This window comes from Copadichromis virginalis, linkage group LG2 (assembly GCF_057382275.1).
Source record: "Copadichromis virginalis isolate Kocher_CV1m ecotype Utaka linkage group LG2, C_Virginalis_male_GT1.1, whole genome shotgun sequence".
Taxonomy (NCBI): Eukaryota; Metazoa; Chordata; class Actinopteri; order Cichliformes; family Cichlidae; genus Copadichromis; species Copadichromis virginalis.
In genome coordinates, this window is record NC_140619.1 from 32,654,166 (window position 1) to 32,680,820 (window position 26,655).

The 26,655-nt window shown below is 37.7% G+C and overlaps 1 protein-coding gene across 2 annotated transcripts; it reads left to right on the forward strand.

The window, feature by feature from the left end:
• Window positions 1-1,433: 1,433 nt before the first annotated feature.
• On the forward strand, window positions 1,434-26,655 carry klhl4 (kelch-like family member 4). 2 transcript variants are annotated; one of them, XM_085430866.1, is made up of 12 exons: window positions 1,434-1,544; window positions 6,031-7,040; window positions 14,149-14,316; window positions 15,268-15,404; window positions 15,801-15,997; window positions 18,059-18,271; window positions 19,407-19,593; window positions 19,737-19,961; window positions 21,818-21,980; window positions 22,940-23,152; window positions 24,702-24,873; window positions 25,247-26,655. In XM_085430866.1, the coding sequence occupies exons 2-12, from the start codon at window positions 6,580-6,582 to the stop codon at window positions 25,304-25,306; spliced, it is 2,196 nt and encodes a 731-aa protein (XP_085286992.1). In that variant the 5' UTR covers window positions 1,434-1,544; window positions 6,031-6,579; the 3' UTR covers window positions 25,307-26,655. The 2 variants fall into 2 exon arrangements, with proteins under 2 accessions (XP_085286992.1, XP_085287002.1); XM_085430876.1 differs by having other exon boundaries at window positions 6,574-7,040.

The window sequence follows — 26,655 nt, forward strand, 5'->3', positions numbered from 1 at the left end:
AATTCAAATTTAGAAGGTCTGTAATGTGTCTTCAATTTTTATTACTAGTTTGGAGTTATTCTCAAAATGAAGCTTACCAAAGTACACACATTTACTCTTCAACAAAACCAAAGGCCTTTTGCATTAATGAAAAAAGTAAATAATTGCAGACCTGTGTCACTGCTTGTGATACTATGGATTGTACAGAAAGCAGAAATATATAATAAAATAAAATAAAACTGTTTTACTTAAAAGCTCCTTACCTGCCTCAACTGTGTTTCACAAAACACCAAAAACAAACAAATAAGCAAAAAATACTGAGGTTTTACTTTTAGGGGTCTCTTTCCCCATTTTCCTTTAAAAAAGCCCCCCCCCCCCAAAAAAAAAAAAACAAAAACAAAAAACAAAAAACAAAACAAACAAAAAAACAAAAAGCAAAAAACAAACAAAAAAACCCAATTACATTAACTTATGCAGCACACCTTAACAAATCAAACACAGCTACAACACTGTAACATGTGTTGACGCTGGTAGTAACCTATTATGCTAACATGTATTATCATCTGGAAGTAGCATTTGTTCAAAGAGTTCAAATCACAATGCCATATTTATCATCTAGCAACAAAAAATGGAATTATATACATTTTTATTAATAATGAATAATGAAAAAATATGAATAATGAAGAATTTTTTCCATCTTTATATTTAACACTTTAAAATAGCTCAACACTGTACTGAAACACTGCAAGTGAACTTGTGTGGTAAAACCAAGTATCTATTTCACTACTGATGTACTATACCCCATGTTTCTGGGTTTGTAGCCTCTATAATTACCCACATCCTCACCCAGTAAGACTTACTTACTTTTAACCTTGTGGTTTATATCTTATAGGGACCAGTCTTAAATTCCGGTTAATATTAAATCATTAACCTTTATGATATTGAGTATGGCCATATAAAACTAAAATGTGACTACACCCCCCAGTGGTTGAGTTAAAATACAACATCACTGATACTGATTATTCTTCAAAACACTTTTAACTTGCGTTTTTGTAATGATATCACGAGGACTTACGTTATTGCAAGATGTTTTAAACCTTTTTTTTTTCATATCTGACTATTTTATTTAATGAGATTAGAAATACAATATTTATAAATATATACTATAAATACTTAAAATTTACTGGTAATTCACAAAAATACCATGTTTAATGGTTTTATATAATAATTGTAATATGTTATAGTTAAAAATCTATGACACATTAAATTTCATCAACACAAACGTAACAGACGCCTCTTATTGAAAAGGGCTTTGTGAAAGCTTTGCTTTAAACACAGGATAGGACCTGGTTGCTTGAATGCAGTTGTTATTGTCGTACAGAGGAAGGAAATTATCAGGAGTTTCCTTCAAAAGAGGAAAGTGCCCCTTTCCTTTCTGGAGAAGCAAACAATTCTGTAGTGAAAGAGTTTGAGCAGTCATGAGGATCATCCCTGTTGGCCATTCATTTTAAAAGATCCTTCCACCATTGGAATGTTGAGGAATATACTTCAAATCAGTTTCTCAGGTAAGAAGAAAGATTACTAAATATTACTGTTTTGTAGATATTTGCTGTAATTTAACTCACACTGTCCCTTTTGCCAGATGATCGTTTTGCCAAACAATATAAACTGAAAGCATAAATTAGTTTAGATGCAAGAAGGGCCAATCATAAACAAGACGTATATTGCAAATATATGTTTTATGAAGTTAAATATATTTGTGATGAACATATGGAAAGTTAAAATATGTGAAGTGAATGTTGAAGAAATGAAATTATTCACAGACTGCCTATTGAAAGACCTTTGTCTTTCCTTTGCCAGACAGAACTAAATACTGTGTTCAAACCTGTCTAATAATTTCCTAAATAGTATGCCATAGTCCATATGTTTGCTATACAGCAGTCTTGTCTGCTTCTTCAGCCATAAAATCACAGACTAAACACAATTTTCTGGCTTTCATAGTAAGTTGACAACCGAATTTCCTTTCTACATAAACTGAGTTAAGAATGTAATAGCAAACTATTAGGTAGTCTTCTGTTTTAAAGGTTGAAATCTCTATTGTGTGGAAAATCGAAGTGGCTTTTGGTGTGTGCACGTATAAGTGTACTTTCATGATTGTCATTTGAGTGCTTGTAATGAAGAGAGAACATAGTGTGTTAGTGTGTGTTTTTTTATGTTTTGATGGCATTTTCTTTGATTGGATCTTGGTAGTCTCTGCCCAACAAATCACATCACACATGTTGAGATACAAGCTCGTTCTTACATTTTCAAAATAAATAATTAGCTAGCATTCGTGATACATAATTAGATAGCAACAAACAAAAACAAGCAAACAAAGGAAAAGATCAAGGGATTTCAAGGAAGGCATTACATTAATTTAGTAGTTTGAATTTTTACACAATTTAATGTAATATATATCATTTAAGACATTTGACTGTCTGATCTTAATGTGACTGCTGCTCTAAACCGACCGCTTACATTCAGTGACTGACTAGGCATGCAGCTATGGTATGTGTAGTAGGGAGACAGATGTTGGACGATAATATAGTTGACCACGCCAATCTGGCATCTCACATTTCATGTGTTGTGCAGTGTACAGCTAGACTGTGCCCTTGACTTCTGTGCAAACAAAAGCAATGACCCATTGCGATGTCACTGTGCATTATAGCATACTTGGACTTTCTAATGTATTTTTTCATTAAGAATCCATTCTGTTGTCATGATGCATTATTGGTAGCATTTTGAAAAACTGTTGGATTGGATGTTTTATGAGACTTTTTTTTTCACACAACTGTTTTAATATTCCTTTAACACATCTAGTCAGGATACAATTCCCCACATCTGCACCTTGATTTTAAAAAAATATCTTATAAAACATTAAATCCAGCTTCTAGACTAAGATGAATTAATATGTGGAGAATATATTTGCAGTGGAAAAGGGAAAATTTAAAGATTCACTGAGTCCTGTCTAAGCTTCTGCATTCAAATTAGGAGAAAATCACTGTCTGATGTATTCAAGTAAGAAACTGTCTTGGAGAAAGTTGCATAGTGTTTTGAAAGCTTCATCTGTAAGGATATATGGTAGAGGGTGATGAAGAAGAGTGCCGCAGGTAGTTCTAGCTTGCATGCTAGTTTGCTTTCATGTTAAACTGCAAAGGAGAACATTCATTTCCAGCACTGTTTTGCTACTGAAACACACAATTGCACAATGTAGTTTTTGTTGGTACACATCAAAAGTTGTTTTTTCTTATAAAAATGACTCTTGTCTTGTAAAGTACATTAAAGGGTAGTGAAAACCTGGAAATTTGAATATACTGATGCAAATCTGACAACATATTTAAGGAACTTTTAATCCACAAAACCTTAATTTTAACTAGAGATGGACTGATCCGATATTACGTATCGGTATCGGTCCGATACTGACGTAAATGACTGTATCGGATATCGGAGAAAAATAAAAAATGTAATCCGATCCATTAAATATCAAAAAAGCACCTCACAAAACTTTCGACAAGGCGTAACTCTCCTCATAACCGTAGCACGTGGGAGCAGTGTGGTGATAGAGCGGCTACCAATCCGGCATTTCATCTCCGAGGAAGTGATCCCAGAGAGAAGTAAAGCAAGTGTGTAAGTTCATCTCTGAATGTTTGTAAAGCATTCCCGCGTTAAGCTTAACAACCGATATATGGAGCGACTGCCTCTTCTCTCCCCCTCCGTCTTCTGCTGCTACTTCAATCATGAAACTGATCAGTGATCAGCTGATCGGCTTTTCTGTCGCGAGTCCGTCTCTCTTGTTTGTTTATCTCCCAGAAAGAGGACACCAGCGGCTGAATAATAGAAGCACGTTTAAGCTTGATAATCTGTTGCTAGAATTTATTTAATATTACTTTCTAGACCAGGATTCTTTTCTACGTAGCTGACGGCTGGTAACTGTGCAGGGGCGGATCTAGCAAAGTTTAGCCAGGGGGGCCGATAGGGCATTAACAGGGAGAAGGGGGCACAAAGACATACTTTTCTTTCTTATTCTCATTTAAAATGTTGAGCTTTTATTAAATAATTATCTGAATCTTACACCCAAAGTTTTACTCTGATGTAAAATGAATAGAAGTCCATTACTGTATATAGTAACTATTAAGTCTAATATACCCTAGTAAGCTATAGTACTTTTTCCTTTGGGAAGGTACCATCTGTGCAGTCTGCAGTTCTGTTGAAGAACGATGTTGAATCTATTTAATTATTCTTGAAAAATAATTTATTTCTGTGCAATTATTTTCACACTGCATCAAATTAAATTTGATTACTTCGATTAAGCATCATGAGGTGGAGGGTGGGGGGTGGTTCCTTATTTTTTCGTTTTTTTTTTTTTTTTGCTGGGAGTTTTAGAGCCCTATTAGTTAGGTTGCTTACTCTTTAAAATACCAGAATAGGGAGGATGGAGTAGGTTTAAGTTTATTAGATTGATCAGTATTGCTGAACTATGAAATATTTTGGGTGCAGTGCATTTTTTGCATACAGGTATAACAGAATAGCTTTAGTGTTTTGTTTTGTTTTTTTGTTGTTGTTTTTTTTAACTTGAGTATGAACTTATACAAAAAGCAGCAAGATATTAAAAAAACAGTTTTATTGATTAAAAAACACACTATATCGGATTCATATCGGTATCGGCCGATATCCAAATTTATGATATCGGTATTGGTATCGGACATAAAAAAGTGGTATTGTGCCATCTCTAATTTTAACAGATGAAAAGGTTTGGAGAAATCATTTTGCAAGTTAACTTTAGTGTATGGCTGTATGTTTGATCAGAGAAAATGCCAAAGCAATTAAGAAAAACTAATACAATATTGTACATGGCAGACCTCTGTTTTGTTTCTGCAATACATGTATTTTCCTTGTAAAGGTACATTTAGCTGTGTGCACTGATGGTAACTGACAGTGGAATTTTATGGTAGATTTAAAGACTCAAAGAGCTTGTTTTGAAATAGACAAAGGAAACAGACTAGAATTCTTAATCCTTTGATAATGTCATTGGCAATGCACAACCTCCTAGAGCAATATATTTAAGCATATTTTAGAGGTAAAAAGAAATTTAATATATGTGCAACTGCCCCAACAAATAACCCATATTTTAGCTCGAGCTGATCAAGGAGGATAAAGGCATTTTGAGAGGGTTTCCTCTCACTTTTTTGAGTGAAGTAAATATTGGGCATAAATACACAAAGACATTGCTGCATTATCATTTTCATCTATTTCACAGTAGTAAAAGTGAAACTTGTTGTAACTTTGTAATACAGCAATAAAATCTGTGAAAATAGTAGTGGGAAGCTAAGGTGCAAAACATTAAATCTGACTGAGCTATTCCATTGCAGAAATACATAAAACATCCTGATCCTATTCAGATAAAAAAAAGGTGTTATAAAGTATTCACCACTAATTTTCCTAGTTTACAATGGGTAACAAATGAAATAAAAAATCTATAAATGCTGTCCAAACATATACACTGTTGTTCTGTCACTTTTACTTTGAAATATGTTCAAGTATATGTTAGAAAGGAACAGTAAAATATAATGCCTGACTGCGGAAGAAGGTTTGTAATGACCTTGAAGGCTCATCAGTATGTAGTCTTTTCACTTGTAATTATAGGGGGCTTTCAAGACAGTGAAGGGGAATATATTTTTTCTGCATGGGCACCTACATTGACACATTCTCCCATGAGATTCTGTTTGATGTGAAAATGGCAGACTGCATAAATGTGTGTATTAGTGTGAAATTAATTTCTCTGCCATTTAACAGCGTGAGGTGATATGTGGTGCTTATTTGTTTGAGATTAATGTATCTCATATTTTCTGTTTATAGACAAGCATGAATGTGCATCCACGTAGATTAATGTAATAAGAGCCCCTGCAAATGATCCTAGCATGTAGAACTAGTATATAGTAGTTAGCTAGCTTCCTGTGTTCCTCATTCAACAAGCAGTGATTTACTTTGTTACGGTGTGACCTCATCATCTAGGTTCTACGATACCCCACCTCCACCTCACAGCAAGAGCAGCCAGCTCACATACACATACAGAGAACATACTCATGGTCACACACAGAACAGAATCGAAGGGGTCTATGCAGAGCTGGAGAGAAAGAGAGAGAGAGAAAGAGCGAGAGAGAAAGCGAAACAGACGAGGCGAAGGGGAGGGAGTGTGGATCATGCATGTGCATTAACTCAGCACAGCAGCAGCAGCAGCAGCAGCAGCAGCAGCAACAAACAGAAACAGCAGCACAGGAGGAAAAAAGAGAAAGAAAGACAGAGAGGGGGAACTGGAGGGAGGGTTGTAGTCTAAGGCACAAGAACAATAGCTGCAGAGGACTGCTTTCCATCTCCACTAAAAGAACAACGGAGGAGTAATAGAAGGAGGAGGGGGTGGTCATGATAGTAATGAGACAATAACGGAAGAGAAGAGGCACACTGTAGTCAGTGAGGACTGAAACCAAGGCTCTTCTCTTCTCTGCTCTCCATGTTTTTGGGGACTCAACGTTCCCTTGCCTTATTCTCCAAACCCAGAGGAGGATGTCTGTGTCAGGGAAGAAGGAATTTGACGTGAAACAGATCCTCAGGCTTCGCTGGCGCTGGTTCAGCCATTCATCCCAAGGTTCGGCTGGTGGAGGAGGCGGTGGGGTTGGTGGTGGAGGAGGTTACATTCAGCAGGATGGCCTGGACCACAGAGGAACGCCTGTCCAGGGACGACTGAAAAGTCACTCGCGGGAAAGAGGTGTTGGAGGTCTCCGGAAGACTAACAGCCCAGTACACAGCATCTTGGCACCAACGCCAGGCCCCACACCTGTCTATGTCAGAGCAGGTCATCAATCATGGCATCATCAGCAGAGCACCATCCAAGGTTCCCAGGCCAGCGAAGATTCTTCAAAGAACAGTTCTTCTCCCAGTACAACAAGGAAAGATGACACAAACACTGGCCAAGAAGATGTAAAGAGTTCCACAGAAGACCCTGCAGAGCTGGAGGCCAGAGAAAGGTATGACTGTTATTAGGTGTTAGAAATTAGGAGACTGTGTAAAGTGCTATAACGGTCACTTTTGATCATATACTCAGTTAGCAGACACTGGTTATGGGATGCTCTTTTATAAATACATGGTTTCTTCAGGTTTCACAGTGAAAATATAGCTACTGAATAAAATAAGCAACTGAAAAAAAAAGAAATATTACACATTAGGCAGTATCCCCTTGATTAAATTTTTAAAAAGTGTTTGTTGTTATCAGTAAAAAAAAGAGAACAACCCAACTTTAAATAATAAAGATATAACAGTCATACTTAAAAATGGCTAAACATTGTGAAACTGCATTTTAACTTAAATATTAGCTGTGCCATTATGCATGTAGATCCTCTAATTATGCAAAGATTAAATGAACTGCACAGCCATCATTTTCCAGTTTACTCAGGCTATTCAGCTTCTACCATGGCTCACCTGGGGACAGCTCACTCTCATTGTCCACAGCATGTTAGGCAGGATGAACCAATAAAACATCCTTTTAATTATTCATTGAACTGAAAGCTGAGGCTTTTCCTGCTCCTCTGACTGTGTTGTGGTCCAGGTTACATGCACAGTATTCCTTTGAAAGAGTGTTTTTGTTTTAACAAGGCACACTATGGCATTCTACTATAGAAATATAAAAGGATAGCCGGAAGGAGTGATTACATCACATAACAAGTACTGGACCTATAAAAAGAAGAAGCAGTGCAATCGCATGAATTATCTAGACTGCCGAGCACAACTACATCCACTTTATGAGCTAAAAGCTATTCAAGCTAGTGGCTGGTATATGATGTTTGATTTATTTTCTAGCAGAATGTTATTACAAATCCTATACTGAAGTGAGTTTTACAGCTATAAATCCTTCCCCCTGCCTTTTCATGTTGTGTTTTTCCTCGGACTTCCATGTGATCCTACAGCTTCTTCCAGGAAGTAAATAGGTTAGAGTTCTATATGTGTGTTGCTGTGTGTGTGTGTGTTTGCACGCGTGGACACACTGTCTGGCAGAAGACTAAAAGCACGTCATATTAAAGATGAAAAGACCAAGTTTCCTTTTATCTCGGCTGTGACATTCTAAGGTGAATTGGTCCTTAAGCATTGCTGATTTCTGTACGCTTTTGTTCTGTACACCTGGTGAGGAAGTGAACAATGAAAGTAAACCTTCCCCTATGTTTTTGTACAGAGCTCAGTGAGAAAAAAGCACCTAATTCCCAATACATAGTCTCTACCTACAGCCAAAAACGTGTCAATATGAATTGAATAGATATCACAGTCAGTGGATGGTTTGGTTCTCGGGGAAGAACATGAATAATTCTCAGCTAAGGTACAGTTTTGGAATCAATTCAACATCCTGCACTGTGTGTTGGCATAATTGGCAGATGTTCATATTTTTTGAGTCCCTATGTGTGAAAAGTGCATGCATAAAAGATGTGACTCACAGTAAAAATGTGTAACGGTCTGGCTCTCGGGGACCTTGAGTTCATGCTGGTCATGTAAAATACAGCACAGTCGTCACATTCACACGATTCTGAAATATTAAAATGGTTCTGTTTTTGTTGGAGCATATACTCTGCTCTTATGTGTTTGATTGTAGCCTTATTCATTTAAGACATTATCATGACTTATTTTACATTTTGTTTTGCCAGCCTAACCTGTGAAAAATCGAAACAGAACACGACTCTTCAGTACTGACAGACATTTCATCATTTCCCATGTTAAAATTCGCCCTGTGAGCAAATGCTTTATATGATGACGAGTCCAATATTTTTTGATCATTCAGTACAATAAATAGTTGGAAAGTAAAATTTAGTCGTGAGCAGTTATTGCAGAAATAAATAGGTGCATTGCATAATGCCACTTTTCAGTCACGGCTGTGCTTAATGGAAATACACCAACTCAATAACTGTGAAGGAGTACTTGCTGGAAATGACTTTGGGATGGATGTACGATGTAGCCTGGTGAATTACACCAGTGGCTGTGTCACACATCATGGCTCACATGTTCATCTGCAGCTAAGCAGATGTATGGATGTCACTGAGATATGCACATTCATTTACTCTACCAGCTGGGTGGCCTTATTATGTCTCACATCATAAATCCTTGACACATAATTTGTGACAATCCCTCAGGCTGAATCTCACAAATGAGTTCTGCTGGCAGTGAAAAACACAAAAGTTTGGCCTTTTGCTACAGCTAGGAAATACCTGTCAGTCATTTTGAGATATATGCCACTCAGTGACTAGTTTTCATTCATATAATGTCTTCGTCCCACCATTTTCTTTCATTCATAGTAGAATTCAACTCAGATTACTGTCAAACTGAATTATCTGGGAAATTTAATGAAAACTGTGCACCTCTTGTGGCTGTATATTTACAAGATTATATGTAATGTTGTTATACCAAAACATATAGAAAGACAAAAAAACTGACACATGCAATGAGTATTTAGATAATAACACAAAAAGTCAGTGACACATTTATGCTGTGGTTACAAAACATTTGCTGTCCAAGTTACTTCTACATACTGTGTGTGGAAGCTATTGAATCAAATGAAGTGTAGTAAATGGGTTGCTGTTTCCCACACTTGCTCTTAATGCCCCAAATGCTGCATGTACATACTATATATTTGCTCTGTCCTCGTGATTCTCATCCAAATAGCTTCTTTCTACAGTTGACAGAAAATATATGGCAGAAGTTAACCTGAATGGAATGGAAACCCTGACCTTTCCCACATAAACACTAACAGTGGCTTGAGTCAGCGTGCTGTTACTATGAATGATATCTCAATTCCCTCTCCACCACCTTGGAAAAGAAATACCACCACCTTACCCCCTGTCAGCAGCAGTAATTCAGATATTTGTCCAGTTCTTCATAATGGCACAAGGCTTATTAGGTCTATGTGTGACACATCCAGTTGATGCATCCTTAAGATATTTGTAAACTGCAAAACACAAACTTTCTGTTGTAATCTTTAAATTACACCCGGAGGGTTTAGGTGATTGTGTTATTGCCTGTAATAAATTGTGAATGTTGTTTGCCCAATCAGCGTTCTGTATGCCAAAGGCAATCTTAGATGGAAGCTAAAGATGAAGCCAGAATTAACATAAAAAATTTCTTTGTGCTTTGAGCAATACTGAGAAGACACGCATTATGTGCCGCCCACATTTGGTAATTTCTGTTCAAATGAGACATGAATTTTTATGAATTTTCCGTGGATACCATAGAAGGGGCCATGACTTGGTTCAGCAGTTTCACTCATAGCACTTTGCACTGAAATAGATTAAGGAGGTGCAGACTGCGATCAGTTTTATAATTATGACAGACTAAAATATAAATCAATCACAATATGCACAATTACATAGCATTGGTAAGATTTAGGAAAATGCCACGTTTACCACATTTAGTGGCCCCCTTGTAAAGTATAGAAACTTTAAAGTTACAACTATAAACATTATATAACAAGTACCTTTAAATATCCAGTATATACAAGGTTCCATTGAAATGGTAAAATGGTAAATGGTCTGTATTTGTATAGCGCTTTACTAGTCCCTAAGGACCCCAAAGCGCTTTATACATCCAGTCATCCACCCATTCACACACACATTCACACACTGGTGATGGCAAGCTACATTGTAGCCACAGCCACCCTGGGGCGCACTGACACTGCTGTAAGATCACTGACTAATTTATTTAGCCACGAACATCAGATTTATATAAATTATGCACAATCCACAATATGACATCCTCATACCTTATGCAAGTTAACCTGCCACCAGCAAAGCAGTAAGGAGATTTCTGCTAAGATCTGCACATTTTTTCACTTACAGGACGCCCCCAGCTCCTAATACACACATGTGCATGTGTTTCTACATTTGTGAGGACACTCATCTCTTACCCTTTTTGTTTTCTCTTGTTTTGCTTTCATGACCTCTGGGATCACTGAAAATATGACACGGGGGAAAAAAAGCAGAGAGAAAACGATATTTGTGCAAAAATATCATCTCAGTCTTGATGCCTGGATCAAGTTATTACAGCCAGTGTATAAAATCTTTCCAACATAAAGCCCAGTGGCAGTATACTGACTGTCAGAGTACAGAAAGAAAAGGATCTCATTGAATATATAGAGCTGGCACAAGCTGTATTTGTAGGAATTGTTGGATTTTCCACACAACTCAAGCTACTCAGTAGAATTCTGGGGAAAATGGCTGCTCTAATCCATTTTCAAAGATTCATTTCACATTTGGCACTCACATAGAGAGATGGAGTTGACATCAGTTGGAATAAGAACGAAAATTTCAACAACATATCTGACACATAAATTTATAGCTAAAAAGGTTTAAAAGCTGATGACAAAACTACATAAACAGTCTAACAATCCTTCAGGTATTTTAAATGACCTGCTGTCTATTATTATTTATTCATGTATTGTTTGCATGTATTTATCTGTATCTTGTGGTCAAAAGTTACACAATTGGGCTACAAGTCCTGACAAATGCAATAAATATTGCATTGCCTCTGCCTCACCTGCATAGTGGAATTTTTAAATATGCAGTGTCTCAGAAGCAATTAGTCACACTGTGGTGTGATATCTCTGAGAGGGTGTGAGGAGCATATGACAAGACTTGGGTTGATATGTGCTCAGTGAAGGAAAACTGATGTAGTATAAGGTGTGATGATAAATAAGGCAGAATCTCCAATTCTGTTCTAGTTTTTCTTATTGTGTTTTGTCTTATTATTTAAGTTCTTATAGTTTTGACTTTAAGTAGATGCAAAAAAAAAAATGCTTCAGTTTGTACAGTACAAAAGAAATCTGGATGCTCGCTGACAATGCGGCTTTATGTGGATTGCTTTGTAGTGTGCCTTGTGCAATGTAGAGCATTGTCTGTAGGGCAGCTTCTTTGGAGATGGGTGTTCTAGGGTTTTAGTGCCTCTATAAAAATGGGCTATACCTGTGATGATCCAGCCCACTATTGGAAGCAAAATATACACCTCAGAGCAAATTTACTGCTCCCTAGAATGTGATACCAAAGCAATTAGTGTCGGAGAGATTGGTAGGCATGAAAAATCCTTACAGCATGCCTTGGAGCCAATACAAAGGCAATGCATCTCAGTTTTATGGCCCAACTGTTTATTCAGTCTTGTTTGGTGTTCCTCTCCGAGACTCTGGAGTCAGTGGGGAATATCATGACAGGGCAATAAATTACATTTGAATTTAGCATAAAGTCTCCCAATAAAGCTTAGACCATAGGATATGGTATAACTAGTGTGCTGTATAAACAATGCCTGGATGGAAAATGTTTTAGCTTTTAATAGTGAAAGAGGAGAAAGTCACACGCTCGGCTGAAAATTTTTATGATATTAATCAGGATGTCAATAAAACGCCCTCCATCTTTCCTGCAGTATCAATCCCACTGCATGCCAATATATTGCTCTGCCAAGCTTTACAGGGTTTTCGGTTCATTTGTATTGACAAATCTGTAACTTCACTGGTTTATGCAGCTCTCATATCAGCATATGAGTAGTAATGAGCGGGGGACATAAAGTGTTGCTTAAAATAGCAGTGACATTTTTTTTCTTGAGCACTATCAGTCTTTACACAGTAGAAGCGCCATGAGATGACTGTAAATTCCCCCAGAGAGACGGCTTGGGTGTTTATGTAGCATAACAAACAACTCTAAATGTCATTGAGTAGACTTTTCCTGTGAAGGACACCAAAGCGACTGGGCTGCAATATTTGCCATGAGTGTGAGGGATTACTCGGATGCCTATAAAACAGCATGTAATCTAGCAGCCTATGGGGACGGGGACTCAGCCTTACCACAATGCTGTGAGGAACAGGCTGGTTCACTTGTTAAGTCGCTGTTTTTTTGGAAAACACACATGCACACCCAGATATGCAGAGGCACACAGGAACAGGCAAAAAGGCATGCGCGCATTCTCGCTGCAAAGCTGTTGCATTGATTGTGCTGCTGGCTTGTCCCATTGGACTGCAGTGCTTAGTTATCCACTTATGTGTGGAGTTTAGTCCATAAGAGTTTTAATTTCAGCTTAGAGTGGCAAGAAAGATGCAGATTCACTGCAGGGAAAAAAGGATTCAGGAGTGCAATGTGTCCAAATAAGCTCTTTTGTGTCGTTGGTAATTTGCTGTTTATCTTGCTGTGTACAGCTATTTAATTTTGTTTTTAGTTCATATTTGGACAGATAGAGTTAACAGCAAGTGAGAGTAATACACTTTCTTGAATAATTTGTCACAGCGCTGCTAACTTGTGTTTCATGTCTTCTAGAAATGGAGTCGCTGCTCCTACATTGGTATTAGATTTCATAAATGACAAAATCATGCAAAAAAAATAAATAAATTAACAAAAGCAAATAATAAAAAAATCCAGATGAATGGCTGAATTAAACAGATCACAAGCAGATCCACTGAGTGAACACAATGGATCTGCTGATACGTCTATTCAGCAGCATATTGTGTTAGCTCAACTCAAACAAATAAAATATAAATTTTTTTCCCCATTTAAAACTAGTAGATTAATGTTTTTGCTTTGTTCCCTAGGCAGCTTTTGAAATTAAAAAAAAAAAAGTCTCTTTTAATTTTCTGATGATGGGAAAGGTATACAAACTCTGTGTTCACTGGTTTGCATCCTAATTTCTATTCCACTGTGATCTAATTACACCATTGCCCAGCCGTATTCCTGCATTACAGCTTATTCATGGACAAACCCTGTGATCCATTGCATGATGTTGTCAATATTGGAGCCCTTAGTTGAATGGCTGAATTAAAGAGATCACATGAAATCTCATGAATGCTAAGAACCATTGTGTTCCCTCAGTGGATCTCCCTGCATATTGTGTCAGTTCATCATAAACAAACAAACAAACAAACAAACAGACAAACATTTAAACATGCCTAGATTCCATACCTATAGGGAGGGGCAAACTATTTTTAATGCTGTGTTAAAAATGCAACATGTTGATTATACCGCACAGACTGTAAAGATACTGCAGTCATACAGTCAGGGTTAATTGTTTTTATATTTTTAAATTACACCACGTCTTTTTTCTTCCTCTCTCTTTGCTCTTCTTCCACAGGTTGGTTCTGAGCACCTTCTCCAGAATGAATACCAATTCCTCAGATGAGTTTTTCCAAGCCACAAACCATGCGGAACAGACATTCCGGAAAATGGAGACCTACCTCCAGCACAAGCAACTGTGTGATGTCCTCTTGATAGCAGGGGACCACAAGATACCGGCTCACAGGTTGGTGTTTGTGCCTCTGTCTGCTTTGATTTCATTAATTACTTACTGCTTTAGATCAGAGTTAAAAAGAAGCTCATCTGGATGCACTTCGTTAAGATAGCAATGCAGGCAGTCAGACTTTGGTCTGGACCACAGTTTGCAATAAATTTGGTCAGTTTGATCTATATGGGGGATAATTGGATGAGCTTTGAAATTCAAAGAAAGTCTCTTCTGATTTTCCGGTGACAAGAAAGGTATGCAAACTCAATGTTCACTGGTTTGCATTCTAATATCTCCTCCGGTGTGATCTAATTACACCATTGCCCAGCCTTATTCCTACATGGACAAATATTGTGATCCACTTCATGGCATCTCTTGACTGCTGAGAACCATTGTGTGGATCTGCTTGTATGTCTATCCACACGGTATATTATGTTAAGGATCTGGTACGTTCCACAGTGCCAGAAAAGAAGTATCTTAGTAACTTAGTTGCCTGAATTTTTATAGCTGGATTTTTAAATTCTACTTTCAGATACAATCATGTAAAGCAAAGTTTAAACCATAAAAATCCATATTAGAAACCGTAAGCGCGTGTGAATGTATGCTGACTGATTTATTCATTCACATTTCCTTCATGAATCCACAAGCTTGTTGCTTGAGCTTGCTAGACAAATTAGTTAACATAATTACAAGTCTGACCATTGTAGCTATTAACATAACATACTGTATGTGGGATAAAATAATTTATCACAGGCTGACAAAGTGGAATCATACAGTGGTGGAAGGGGGCTATAAATCACTGTAAAATGGAATAAGTACACTGACAGTACATTATGAATGTGGTGTATTGAGTTATGTGAGGCATGCTGTTTGTTAGGAAGCAGAGCTTCATTTGGGGGCATTCTTAAAACCACAAGACCATAGATCTCCCACCATGTAACCCAATTCATTGATCTTTTTTCTTTATGGCAGATTGGTCTTAAGTGCTGTGTCGGACTACTTTGCTGCTATGTTCACGAGTGACGTGAGAGAGGCAAAGCAAGAAGAGATAAAGATGGAGGGAGTGGATCCAGAAGCCCTCAGATCCCTGGTTCATTTTGCCTACACTGGTGAGTGCTTATAAAGACATTCACTAGCCCTTGTAAGTAGTTATGAGACTTCTGAAATGCAGCATGATTAAAATGGATCAATAAGACAATTCATCATAGAGCTGGCAGACTGGGCAGGACTTCAACACAAAATTGCTTCTTTTTTTTAAACTGGGCAAATGGCTGTTTGGGAAATATGCTTTAATCAAAATATCCACTTTTTACAGTTTAAAAGTTGTGTGGTAAAAATCATAATAATGGCTATCCTTGTAAAAGATTTTAAGTGATTTCATTATTAATGCTATAATTTAGCTGTTGATGCCTTTTATTTGATTCAAATGTTAATCGCAAAACTGCTTCCATGCAGTTTCGGTCATGTGTTGTTTTTCATGTAGTTTCCATGTTGTGACATTGCAGGTGTCCTTGAGCTGAAAGAGGAGACCATTGAGAGTTTACTGGCAGCAGCTTGTCTCCTCCAGCTTTCACAAGTCATCCAGGTTTGCTGTAACTTTCTGATGAAACAGCTTCATCCCTCCAATTGCCTGGGAATTCGTTCCTTTGCAGATGCCCAGGGCTGTGTGGACCTGCTTAATGTGGCTCATAACTACACCATGGTAGGACTATGAACAGAGCCAGACCACATTTTCGTGGTGGGCTGCATTATTCAGATCATAATAAATAATGGGATTGCACTCATCATTGCGCGCGCACACACACACACACACACACACACACACACACACACACACACACACACACACACACACACACACACACACAGGGGATTCTTTAATCATAAAAGACATAACTTTAATACGAATTTTTAAAAAATTTAGTTTCATTACTGTGCACTCACAGGAAGTAATAACCAACCGAGTTCCTGACACCGCTTGTTAGGATTTATTTGTTTAAGATATGCAATTACTCTACATTTCTGTGAGAAATATTCCTGTTGGATTAGGATTCACCCACATGTTCGTCAGATAATTTCTTGCTGGTCATGCAGAACTGACAGCACAAGACAGGCGTTATCTCCTAAAGGACATCTGCTCACTCTGTTTACACAGTCCCCATCCGAGACCAGGAGGTTAATCTAATCATAAAACTGCACAAGAGGCCCAGCTTCCTGTTCAGTAACGTCAGTAATGAGCAGGGATGTTCGGGCTTCCTGGAAGACTATCCTCTATCCCCTCAGCTGAAGATTTTTGTTTTGATAAGCTTGTTTTTTCCCATTGCAGCACGGCAGCTTCTGACACCGTTTTCCTTCATGAAAGAATACTTTAATGTTCAGTATATACACGTTTAATATTATATAGTGTCATATTGCAATATTTTTCCAGCTATAAAATACTTTGATTTCCACACAGGATTTCAATTAATACTTGACAATTTCGGTTTTGTAAATGAATTCTGATCTCAGGAAAGAATAAAGAGCAGTCTTTGTTGCAAACCAGTGCAAATTAAATAGTAATCAAAAGTTTTTGGAAGGTAATTTTCCCAGCCTCGCATTAGTTTAAGTATTAGTTTTTCAATTACTCTTTCAGTTAAATCAGTTAATATCCTGTGCCGCTGGTCTCGTTTTCTGAGGAGTTTACTTGACTGCTGTGAGTCTGCCAGTATCTACAAACACATCCTTTTAAATGGTTATGAAACAAACTTGGCTAAGCTTTCAATTTTGTTGTAAGCTCTTCAGCATTTGCAGTTACAAATTTATTGGTTTAACGCAATGTCAAAGATTGAGCTGGATTGAGTTCCTCCCTTCTCTTTAGCACCAGAGATCAATAGATGTCCCTCATTTCATTAAGGCTCTCCTTGCTAAGCTCTTAAAACCTGCCCTCAAAAGATAGATCGGACTAACACTGCAATGTGTTGCATGTTGATGATCAATAGCATGCTTGTTTCTGGTTTCATGCTTTCTACAGTGAACACTCGATTTGTTAAAGATTATAATGATGAATCCTTTACTGCTTTGTTTAAAGCATAAACAGTGCAGAAAAATGGCCAAATGTTGGACATACCATAGATGCACATATGAGCAGGAATGTTTTATATATCATCTCTAATGGAACTGCCCAGAGACAAAGCCCTTGAAGAGGTAGCCATGCAGTGCTTTAATATTGCCTGGGCTTCTGGCCAATAAATGGAAGATTAATCTTTAGAAAGGCAATAGAAAACAGCTTCCATCAAACTTGGAACTGGACACACCATTGGTGGGATTGTAATGGAGGTTTCCAGAGCCTGTTTTTCATTAAAGACTTATAAAGGCTTATTGGTATCATGTATGATCAGCAGAAAAAATGCCATATTAGCTTAAGAGGAGGCTTTTCGGAGCGAATGCTCTATACCAGATTGATTTGTAGTCTGTTGTTATGTGGATCATTTTATTTACTGAACTAAGTTAAACAGATGATGGCTTCATCTGTTCTTTGGAAAGAAATAATTTGAGAAATGGAGAGCGATTCACTGCGGTTATCGGTTATTGGAGATAAAGACCTTCAAACTGGCACTCTCTATCTCTCTTCACGTTCATTTTTCTTCACCTCTCTGTCCTTGTGCCACTTGGACCTCAGAGATGTAGAAACATACACAGACACACACAAAATGCTGCACCAAGCGTACTCCTCGGCTAATAACTGATGATTATCTGTCTCCTCTGCGTCTCCGCTATGTTCCAGGAACACTTCCTCGAGGTCATTCAGAACCAGGAGTTCCTGCTGCTCCCCACAGCTGAAATTGTTAAGCTGCTCTCCAGCGATGACATCAATGTTCCTGATGAAGAGACGATCTTCCAAGCTTTGATGATGTGGGTGAGGTATGATGTCCAGAATCGACAACAGGACCTCGGGGTGCTTCTTGCTTACATCCGCCTACCCCTACTTCCTCCACAGGTGAGACAGCCGATCAGGACTGTAAGTCGCTTATGCTTGTGTTAGAGCTTGTGACTGATGATTCGGATGGTACAAGTCAGCTTGGCTTCATTACAGAAGGTGTGATTTGTGATCTTTGATACTCTGTCCAGGTTGTAACTCCTCATTTTATAACTTTATTAACTTAAAATGAATAATGAAATGAATAGAAATAATAACTAACACGAACACAGTTCATGTGATGTAAAATTATGCTGTATTTCTGCAAGTAAGCACTGACTTACAACTTGGTCATCTTGATTTAAATAACCTAACAGGAAACAGATAAGCATTTTTGACAGATATGAAGCATGAACATATCTGTTTTTTTTTAAATGGTATTTTATTTTCACTGACAAATTTGCTTTCCAAAAGTAATTATGCTCAAGTTATTTTTTTTTTATTATCAGTATGCAGGAAAGTAACCTGCAGCATTATTGTTTGCAAAATGAAAAATATGTGGAAGATATGATACATAAGGTTTTTCATCCATGGCTTGGGAGATGCCATTTGCTGCGAGGCAAATAAACAACAGAAATGAATCATTGTTTTTTTTCTTCTTCTCAAAACTGGTAAAGTTCTTTTTAAGTCTCGCAGGCATAGCGGTATCAATGAATAAATGCAAAAATATATGAAAGTGAAATGTCTGAGAAAACCCACATAAAAAGCAACTTCACTGCAGTTTCTGTAATGTGCGGAAATGTAAGAGTGCTACTATTTCTCAGAATAGAAAGAAAAGTTTAGCTCTTCTGCAGTGCATTTACAAAAAAGAAGTAAAATCATTAAAATACAGTGTGTTTCATATGTCTTTGCTGTTTTATCTAATTGCAATAATTTATATAGTGACTTCCTTTAAAGTAATAGTTTGATGATAGACAAAGATTAGATAATTTTGTTTTTGCTTTCACCCCATTTTAATTAAAACATATCATAATCTTAATTTTCAATGCTGTTTTGCAGTTATATATATATATGACATCTTTTCCAAAGGGATTTAAAATCTACACATTATATTACAAATACCATTCCACAAGAGAGATTTCTATAAATACCATAAACATTAGAAATTTTCGGCACACATTATAATGCAGCTAATTTTTATTTTCTTGAAATATAGCTCCTTGCAGATCTGGAAAACAACAAGATGTTCTCTGATGATCTGGAATGTCAAAAGCTGCTAATGGAAGCCATGAAGTATCACCTTCTACCTGAAAGACGCCCAATGTTTCAGAGCCCAAGAACAAAACCTAGGAAATCCACTGTTGGTGCACTTTATGCTGTCGGAGGAATGGATGCTACCAAAGGTATCCGACATAGCAACTTACTGAAAAGACTCTGAAGATGGCTTTGCCAGATGTCTAAAAAAGAGAGAGCTAGCTTATACACAATTGTTCTAAGTGTATGGCAACACAGGTTATCTAAATTGCGGTATTTTGTTTTATTTCAGGCTCTACCACCATAGAGAAGTATGACTTGCGAACAAACACTTGGGTCCAGGTTGGAGTCATGAATGGGCGCCGGCTGCAGTTTGGTGTGGCAGTGATAGATAATAAGTTGTACGTGGTTGGAGGGAGAGATGGACTGAAGACGTCCAACATGGTGGAGTGCTATAACCCCATCAGCAAAGTGTGGTCCACCATGCCCCCAATGTCAACACACAGACATGGGCTTGGTGAGTGATTGGCATATAACTGGCCAACAGCATATTGTTATTTACATTGGCATTCATGCATTTTTAGTAGCATTATTACTATGTCTGTGTTCTGAAACTTACTTGCCTTTCCATGCACATACATGGAAAGAAAAATGTAGGAAAAACATGCCATACTTCTTTTTCAAATGGAAAGCTATAGGTAGGAAGAGCAGCAGCAAGCCTTCCATACAGAACAGAACAGGAAGCAGTGATAACAGCTCTGATGCTGGTTAAATCAGGCACAGTATAAAAGGAGGACCTAGGGTAGAGGTGGGTTGCAAAGTAGCTTGCAAATGCCCAACAACTGTAGGAAGTTAAAAAAAATATAAATAGCACATTGCATATGAGATTTCCCAAATGAAAGCATTTCATCAGCTGAACTCTTTGCTACTGTAGGCTGGCACTGAGATCATCTTATCTGCAAGGACTGTGGTTGAATTCAACTTTGTGACTTTGTCTTGAATATTATGCTGCCTAATGCCAACTAACTGGAATGATCATTTCATTACAAACTGCAACCCATCAATTTTCAAAAAAAAAAATTCATTAACTGCTTTTATTTCATGATGAAATTTTTTTTACAAAGACATAACACATATGGTTCTATATGTTTCAGGTTTCAGCTCAGTTAACCAAGCAGATTTTTTGAAACACCAAAGAGGATACATATTTAGTAAGGTCACAATTGGTAGGCTGTTAAGAAATTTTTTTTTTTTTGACATATACCTTTGATATTTTTTCCATTCCACTATCAAAGCTTGGCAAGCTGTGCTGGCCCTGCTCTTCCTTACCCTTCCCTGCCCAATAAATCTCATATCAGAAGCATTTTGATTCACAGTTGAAACACGTCTGGGTAACAGAGGAGGGAGATCTTGTCAAAGCATTCAGCTCACTCACACAGTGTGGTCGGAGGTATCAGCAAGCCCAGGAGATCACACTGTACAGATTACCTGCGCTGTCTTTGATCTTTCACGTACCAAATATCTCTTGGTGCTTTGCTTATCTTGTGCATATTTTCATTCTGAATATGTTTTAACTTAGTGTCTACCAACATCCCCGCATAGCCATTTCCTGCTGTGTGCTTTATGGGTAAAGAAAAGGAAAAAAACGTGTTGTTTTTTATCCCCAACCCACAAGCCAGTAATAAAAAGAAGCCTCACTACAAGACCAGTTTTCATTTGACAGTGTTTATGTCACTCGAGGTTCTCTGAATGCGGTCTTGTCCTCATGTTTCCTCTAAATAATTGAACTCTCACCAAAGGAAATAAGTGTTTTCATATAAAAATCCATTGTGCTAAAGCACCCTCTGCATTGACGCTGGTGGAAATAACCATTCCTATGTGACTGGGGGACGAGGAATAACAAAGCAGTTTTATAGTCTTCCTGTTTTCTGAATAGCTTTGGCCAGCTGGTTGACTCACTCTGCTCTGTTCTAAAATGAGAAACGTATCTCTGCTCAGACTCTCTAAGAATAACATTCACTTGGAAATCTTTGGACTTCTTTCACTGATTATTCTCTTAGATGTTTTAAGGTTTCTGTGTTCGAATACCTTTTTCATGTAATTTTGGCAAAAATGTTTGTTTCATTTAACCTCAGTGAGGTAAACACATGAACATTTGAAACAACTTAATATAATTATGCAGACAAAATCACACATGATCGAAACACGCATATAAAATATTAAATATTCTCTTTATTTCGTTATATTTATAGTAGCAAATATTTATAGCGTTTGATTTTTTCATATGCAGTATCTAATGGGACAATTCATCTTATTTATCTTTACAGCATTAATTGTTTGGATAGCATTCATTTCTTATTTCTATTTCTGCAGGTATTGCTGTGCTGGAGGGTCCCATGTATGCCGTAGGAGGCCATGACGGCTGGAGCTATCTCAACACGGTGGAGCGCTGGGACCCACAGGCCAGACAGTGGAACTACGTGGCCAGCATGTCGACACCACGGAGCACTATGGGAGTCACAGCACTTAATGGAAAGTAAGTTGCTATGACCCCCATCTTTGTCTAACCTGTTTGACTATCCCATCATAGCCTTTTAATTAAAATGTGCAACCTTAAACTTTAATGCAAAGTGTGCTATTGTATTTCCGCTTGCCTGCCTCTGAAGCCATTGCCCTCTGCAAATTAGTACTAAGAAGGCAGACATTTGCAGGCAATTCACACTTAAAAAGGAAGTCTAATTGGAGTATGCTCTTTTTTTAGGGTGCTGCCGTCCATAAATTCTACTTTTCTACTTAACTGAAGTAAACTTGCATATAAGGATAGCACAGTTAGTCTTTATTCCTGCACCTCTTAGTCAGTTTTAGCTATTGATTTGCTGGAACAAATGTTTTTGCAGGCAGTAAACTTGCAGCTGGATTTGAGCATGAAATAAAACAAGTATGGTTGTGTAACTCACAGTGCAGTGGTCCAGGAAAAGCTGGAGCACAGTATTAATGCACTATTAGTTCGACAACATTATACTTCCTTTGTGGTCTGCGTCAGATAAACTCCAAAGTGGCTGTGCAACAGTGCAGCTCGGAGCAAAGGCTGCTCTGATTAGTGTGGTAATTTATACAGTATAATCTAGACTCCATAAATGCAAAACACTTGATGTATTTGTATGTATTAAATACCTTACAACACAATTTAAAAGTAAATTAGCCAAATAACAGACCAGCTTTCGGCCTAATTTGAATATGTTTGTGTGCTGAAGTAGAAAAGAAGCTGCTGCTCCTTTGAGCTACAAGCTACATTTAACCCACTGATGTTATCTTTTCTTATCTAAGAAAACTATCTTTGAAAAACGTTCTGCTCAGCACCGTATCATCTACAATCTGTCTTACTATCACTGTTCTGATAATGTTTAGATAACAATTCTGTTTCGAAGCACGCAGCGGCTACTCATTTGTCGAATATTCGTTCATAGTTTTGCTTAATTTACTCGAATCTTTCAGACTATTTGCAGTTGGTGGTCGAGATGGAAGCTCCTGTCTTAGGTCGATGGAGTGCTTTGATCCACACACCAACAAGTGGAGCATGTGTGCACCAATGACCAAGAGACGAGGAGGAGTGGGTGTAGCAACATACAACAACTTCCTGTACGCCGTGGGAGGACACGATGCCCCTGCTTCCAACCACTGTTCTAGACTCTCCGATTGTGTTGAGAGGTCAGTAAATGCACGTCCTCATCTCCAGAGTACACAGAAGACAATGGTGTGTTTGGACTGATGTTCATTGAACTCAGTAATGGGTGGGGTCAAGTTAGGAAAATTTCTCAAAGGAACAAAAAGGAATTCCTCTTGATCCCCACCCTGTTCCTGCATTTGGAGACATGTCTGCATTACGCAATACCCTATTGTAGAGACCACTGTTGCTACACATGGTTTTATGTTATAGTATCTGGCACCATCTGGTGGCCACAATATCCTCTTTAGTCCAAACCTGAGGTAAACCCATTGGCGTGATTTAAATACACGTAACAGTTTTGTTTTTTTTTTGTTTGTTTTTTGTGATAAAATACAGACATCATTTTTTCTAGGACATCACATTTTACTCAGATATTTATATATATATTCCCTCTTGTCATGGTGATGCACTGGTCAGTACTGTATAACTTTAGAGGTTTATACCTACTGGTTGAGTAGGTCCTTTCAAGAGGCTGAAACTCCAGATACACCCCTAGTACAAAGAACAACTTTACTGTTCTACCCACATGTTTCAGCCTGTAGCTGAAACAGCCTGTAGCATTCTGGTATTATGCAGTTCTTCCACGGTGAGTGTATCTCACAAAGATAAAAGGTTGTGCAAACAGAGTAGAGATGTCTGGCACAACTTTCAAGGTACACAGAGCAGAGCAAAAGTTGAAAGCGGTACAGTGTTGTTCTTCCATGAAGAGCAAGTCTAAAAAAGATAAAATGTTGCAAGGCTACAGGCTGAAATCTGCTGGTCAGGCAATAAAGTTGTTCTTCATACCGCATGTGTTGCTGGAGCTTCAACCTCTTTAAACTTTTGTTCTTTTCTTTGCACCTTATTAGCAGATGAAGTTGTGAGTAGAAGTTTTCAGTCTTCAGTCTTCCTCCTACAGTCCAAACACACATTTGGTAGATTAAGTGGTGATTATGTACTTGTGTATATGGTAGTGTGTAGTTCTCTGTCTCTCTGTGTTAGCCCTGTGACCTGTTCAGGATGTACCTTGCCTCTTTAACTTTGCCAACTGGGATAAGTTGGATGAGCCGTTCGATATACATTGTTACTGATGTACTTTTAACAAGCAGCACACAATACTTAATAATAACAACCACAATTCACACTTTTTTCCCATAGTGGACGGATTTTTAAACATTTGAGTGACTGTTTTGTTCATAAGCATAAAAAGTAAATCAAATGATGCCTCTTAACTTCCAATATGGACAAACAGATGAAAAAAAATCTTTCTGTGGAAAATTCTGTCTGATGAGTCAAGTTCTCCCTGGACCGAGCATCTGCCAGCTGCTTTTGGAAAGACAGCTTTGTCTTTTGCTTTAATGTTTCACTTTAGTTCTCTGTGACCATTCAGACATCTGTGATTAAACAGGAGGAACATAAGGCTGTTCCAATTAGTGGGGATGAGATGCTGTTAGACTGACTGAGTAAATGAACTTTTAGAGAAAATGTTGTTTCGCCATACTGAGTAATGTAATGCAAGGCCAGTTGTTCAACCAAATATTTTAATTACAGGTATGACCCAAAGACGGACACCTGGACCACCGTGGCTCCCCTCAGTGTTCCCCGGGATGCGGTTGGTGTTTGCCTGCTGGGTGACAGACTTTATGCAGTGGGCGGATATGACGGCCAGTCGTATTTGAACACTGTGGAGTCCTACGATGCACAGAACAATGAGTGGACTGAGGTAATTGCATTAACTCAATTTAATGAAACTGCAAAAACAAAGTTATGAAATATATTCCTACTATTTTAGATTAGAAAAAGTATGAAAAAAATCCAGCGGAGAAAAATAAATAGTTTAAAAAGTTATAAAAAGAATAAAACTTTAATAGAACTGCAGATATTTTGCTAGAACAGTTACAACCAACATCACCGCTTCAGTTAAATCTGAAGTGACTGAATCCTATCAATATTTTATAGTTGCTTTTCTTTTTGCATGTTTTTTTGGTTTAAATCTTGACCCTTTGACCTCCTTACCAGCATGAAGTAAAACAGGATTTTTTTAAAAAGCCATCCTTACATGAAAGACTGATGTGTACCTCTCTGTCTTCCTGTAGGAGGTCCCTCTTAACATTGGCAGGGCAGGCGCCTGTGTGGTGGTGGTGAAATTGCCTTGAGCGTTTTGTCTCAAAACAGCATGGGTAACAAATGAGGGAGCAGCAAAGAAGAGTGGACAAACAAAACAACAGATCAAGGACGGTTCCTTTGAGAGTCATGCTTTTATTTTTTCTTACTTTAACTCGCCTCTCCAGAATTTTCAGAGGGAAACACAGACAGAGCCTTGCCCATAAACCAGTGTTGCTATCATTAGTGGACATGCCTGCCCACTGGGAAGGACTTGTTCAGAAACTGGAATGCACTGCACATTCTTCACATTCTCGACCAATCAAGAATTTTCATAGACTCGGCCAAGCTGCGGAGAATCAGCGCCAGGCCTTTGTTGTACGGCTTTGTTATACTAGTTTTATGAAAAGTGATGTGAATGTCTGCAAGATTACATTTAAAACTTACAGTCTGAACAAATAAGCCAAACTCCAGGTTAGTTTACATTTCTACGCAAACATTTCGTACCAGTACCATCTCACACAATATATTTTTGGGATTAAATCTCCATTTATAGCCACTATAATGAAAATTGTTGTAACAAATAGAAATAACCGTACCAGTGTCTTTCCTCATGGGTGGTCAGAATCACTTCTGAAGCATAGGAGACCACTGTGAACACTGAGGGTTGAAGTAAAGCAATGAAATGATCTTTTTTTTCTGAATAAAATATTTAGACGTTTTATTGCTTTTATTTTGCTTTTTTTAAGCCTGTAGCTAAAAAACACCAAAGTCATTTGCTTGTTTTAGATGTCTTGTTACTAGTTACATGTTCTAAAGGTTTACAAATTTGTGAATTACAGAAAAATATATCACATTGATATTTCACATTGCTGTACAGATTTTTGTGAACTTTCTGAAATGACATTTGTGTTTATAGGATCATGCCTAAACCAGCGCCCTCAGATCACTACAGTCATTGCTGTTCATTTGGCTTCCTTCCTGGGCATGCTAGCCGAGTGAATGTTTCGTTTGATTTACATAATATTATATATGACGATCATTACCGTCCTGTCTGTATTTTTAAGGATATACATAGATACATAGATCTTTTTTTTTTTCATCACAAACCCTTGCAGTGGAATCAGGTGCATCTAAACCAGCTATGTGAATCTATGACAGCTTTTATTTTACACGTTACCTGCAGCACTAGGAAACCTGATTGCCACAGCACTTCACTATTGCAAATGTTTCGAATTTTTACATTTGTAGTTGGTATATCTGTTTAGAAAAACGAAACATTACGACCTTCTTCTTAATAATTTGTAACTGTAATTCGAACACGTTCTGGGGCCAAATGCTAATGTTTTTATCATAATTTTGTACAGCATGAGAACCAATAAATAAACTGACTTCAGTCTTC